The following is a 3,217-nucleotide window of genomic DNA, read 5'->3' as shown; positions in this document are numbered from 1 at the left end:
GCAGAGGAAGGATGAAAGAAGGATGAAGGTGAAGCAGAGGAAGGATGAAGGTGAAGCAGAGGAAGGATGAAGGTGAAGCAGAGGAAGGATGAAAGAAGGATGAAGGTGAAGCAGAGGAAGGATGAAAGAAGGATGAAGGTGAAGCAGAGGAAGGATGAAAGAAGGAGGAAGGTGAAGGATGAAAGAAGGAGGAAGGTGAAGCAAAGGAAGGATGAAAGAAGGATGAAGGTGAAGCAGAGGAAGGATGAAAGAAGGATGAAGGTGAAGCAGAGGAAGGATGAAAGAAGGATGAAGGTGAAGGATGAAGGTGAAGCAGAGGAAGGATGAAAGAAGGATGAAGGTGAAGGATGAAGGTGAAGCAGAGGAAGGATGAAAGAAGGATGAAGGTGAAGGATGAAGGTGAAGGATGAAAGAAGGATAAAGTGAAGGATGAAGGTGAAGCAGAGGAAGGATGAAAGAAGGATGAAGGTGAAGGATGAAAGAAGGATGAAGGTGAAGGATGAAAGATGAAGGATGAAGGTGAAGGATGAAAGAAGGATGAAGGTGAAGGATGAAAGAAGGATGAAGGTGAAGGATGAAGGTGAAGGATGAAGGTGAAGGATGAAAGAAGGATGAAGGTGAAGCAGAGGAAGGATGAAGGTGAAGGATGAAAGAAGGACGAAGGTGAAGCAGAGGAAGGATGAAGGTGAAGCAGAGGAAGGATGAAAGAAGGATGAAGGTGAAGCAGAGGAAGGATGAAAGAAGGATGAAGGTGAAGGATGAAGGAGAAGGATGAAAGTGAAGGATGAAGGTGAAGCAGAGGAACATCTATTCTTAACTTAAATCACCTGTTGACTGTTGTATGATCAAACACTAAAGTGTTAAATGTACATTTCAGTAGAATAGAATAGAATAGAATAGAATAGAATAGAATAGAATAGAATAGAATAGAATAGAATAACCCACATGTATGATGTTTCTATCATGTGACCCGTGGTCTCTGAGACTGACAGCTGTCATATGTCTGGTAAGCCCCGCCTCCAGGAAGAAGAAAACAATCAATGCATGTGGAATACAGGCTGTGTTTGTTTGTGTGTTCCTCGACTACCAAAACTGTACCCGGTACTACCGGTACTACTGGTAGTACTGGTAATACTGGTAATACTATGAAACAACCAGAGCTCCCAGTGGCATCACTGAGCACAGGTAAACATCAGCAACATCAGTGTTTCCATTTAAAGGGTCAAAAACACACCAACAGCCAGGAACACAAAATACCAAAGAAGCTGCAGGAAAACAAGCTCTCACAACAGAAGGTAAACACACACACACACACACACACACACACACACACACACACACACACACACACACACACACAGGCAGGAAACCTTTAAAACAACCTGTTCACAGGTCAGTTGGAAAATTAAAAAAAGCACAACGAGAGGAGAGAGATGAGTAGAGGCAGCACAGAGCAAACAATGTTTTAGTGCCACGGAGCAAGGCATGAGTGTTTGCTTTGGTGCACTCCTGCCCTCTGCTGGAGAGTGAGTGAGTCACCTCAGGTGGGCCACACACACTGATCTGAAGGGGTTAGGGTTTGGAGGCGGGTCTTACAGGGACGCACCTGTGGCTGAAAGGTGGGTCGAGGCGTCAGTCTAGGAGGAGGGACAAACTGAGGAACTTTGATTGGCTGGGCGGAGGTGGTGGTGGTGGTGGTGGCCTGCACCTGAGACAAAACCACAGCAGATTGTGGATCTGACATGTCTGCTGCTGCTGTCAGTTCACATCTCCAGTATCTACAGGGCTGGTTCTGATCAGCCAATCACAACGCACCACCAGACGTTTGTGCACAACCACAGAGGAGGTGAAGCAGCGTGTTTCTCTGACACTGATGATGGTGAAAGTGTTTCCAGTGACAGTTTGTGGAGTCTGTCCTTGTCTGTTTGGACCGGGTTCACACCGACTCTGCAGCTTAGAGGGACAGTTCACTGAAGCCTAACCCTGATGTCATCTGGTGCCACGTGCTTCTATTGGCTAAATCACAAACTCTAAAGCTCCTTTTCCACTGATCAAAAAACCCCTCAAAGACGCTCTAACATCGGGCTTCTGTCGTCAGTGGAAAAGGATTCAATCAGCTTCACACCCGGGCCACATGAGCCAGTCGACATGGCGGCTAGCAGCTCACTCTCTCTCCACTGTGTCTGTGTGTGTGCTTTGTTAGTGCATGTAATGACATCACTCCCTGCAGTTGTGTGTGTCCTCAGTCCGAACAGAAAGACAAACTCGACTGTCAGTGGAAAAGGAGTCAATCGGCTTTTCTTAGCAGGTTTACGAGTGTTTAAAAAAGCTGCTTATACCTAAAAATCTTTGGTAGAAAAGGGTGTAAAACACAAAATCTGAGTCAGGATCATGACTCACAGAAGCCTCACTGGTCCTCTGGACGCTCGTGACCTCTGTGGTTTGACACAAACGTGGCTCGGTGAGATCCGCTGGACCACAGGCCACCACTCACACCACGGCCTGCTCGAGCTCGTGTCATGTGATTAGAGAAACATCCTTCACTTAGAGCAGGGACACTTTAAACCCCACAGGTCTACAGACTACTGTCAACATGCTGGTCTACTCTACACATCACAACACTCATCACTGTCAGTAACATCAGAGGCAGGCGATGATACGTGACCGGACAGTGGCGGGAACCGAGGGTCTTACCACCATGGCGTTTTTGGATACCAGCCGCACAGGCTCTGAGCTCTGGTTGGTCAGCTTGCTGGCCACCTGCAGGTTGATGGGAGCGTTCTGCGAGTCCTGTTTGGTGATAGCTGTGGTTACCATAGCGACAGTGGCCGGGCGTTGTGGCAGGACGGAGCCGGGCAGGGCAGGAGTGGCGGCAGCTTTCAGCACCAGAGGTAGAGTCTTCGTGGTGAGGACTGGTGTGACCGTCAGCGTCTGATGAGAGAAAATATAACCCATGACACATCGGACTTAGTCACATTGTGAAGTTCATAATGCTTTTTAATTCCCTTCCTTCTTATATGAATGACATATATGTGTGTGTGTGTGTGTGTGTGTGTGTGTGTGTGTGTGTGTCCTACCTGCTGCAGTCCTCCAGGTATCTGCTGGCTCTGCAGCAGGTTGGCTGGTTTGATGTCGCCACCTACTGGAGGAGTTTGGACCTGCAGCTGCAGCTTGGCCTCTGGCTCCTGCTTCACCAGCAGCTCCTTCCTCAGCTGCT

The 3,217-nt window shown here is 48.1% G+C and overlaps 1 protein-coding gene across 1 annotated transcript in view; it reads right to left on the bottom strand.

The window, feature by feature from the left end:
- Positions 1-3,217, bottom strand: part of phf21ab (PHD finger protein 21Ab) — a 23,446-nt gene that overhangs the window by 14,683 nt on the left and 5,546 nt on the right. Inside the window, exons 6-8 of the mRNA XM_087172713.1 lie at positions 3,078-3,215; positions 2,695-2,931; positions 1,607-1,708 (exon numbers count right to left, since the gene is read on the bottom strand). Coding sequence (XP_087028839.1) covers positions 1,607-1,708; positions 2,695-2,931; positions 3,078-3,215 — 477 coding nt within the window. The remainder of the gene's footprint in view (positions 1-1,606; positions 1,709-2,694; positions 2,932-3,077; positions 3,216-3,217) is intronic.

The sequence above is a fragment of the Seriola lalandi genome, unplaced genomic scaffold, assembly GCF_002814215.2.
Source record: "Seriola lalandi dorsalis isolate HSWRI2012SDOR001 ecotype SW California unplaced genomic scaffold, Sedor1 jcf7180002053666, whole genome shotgun sequence".
Taxonomy (NCBI): Eukaryota; Metazoa; Chordata; class Actinopteri; order Carangiformes; family Carangidae; genus Seriola; species Seriola lalandi.
This window is presented reverse-complemented; position numbering and strand designations above follow the sequence as displayed.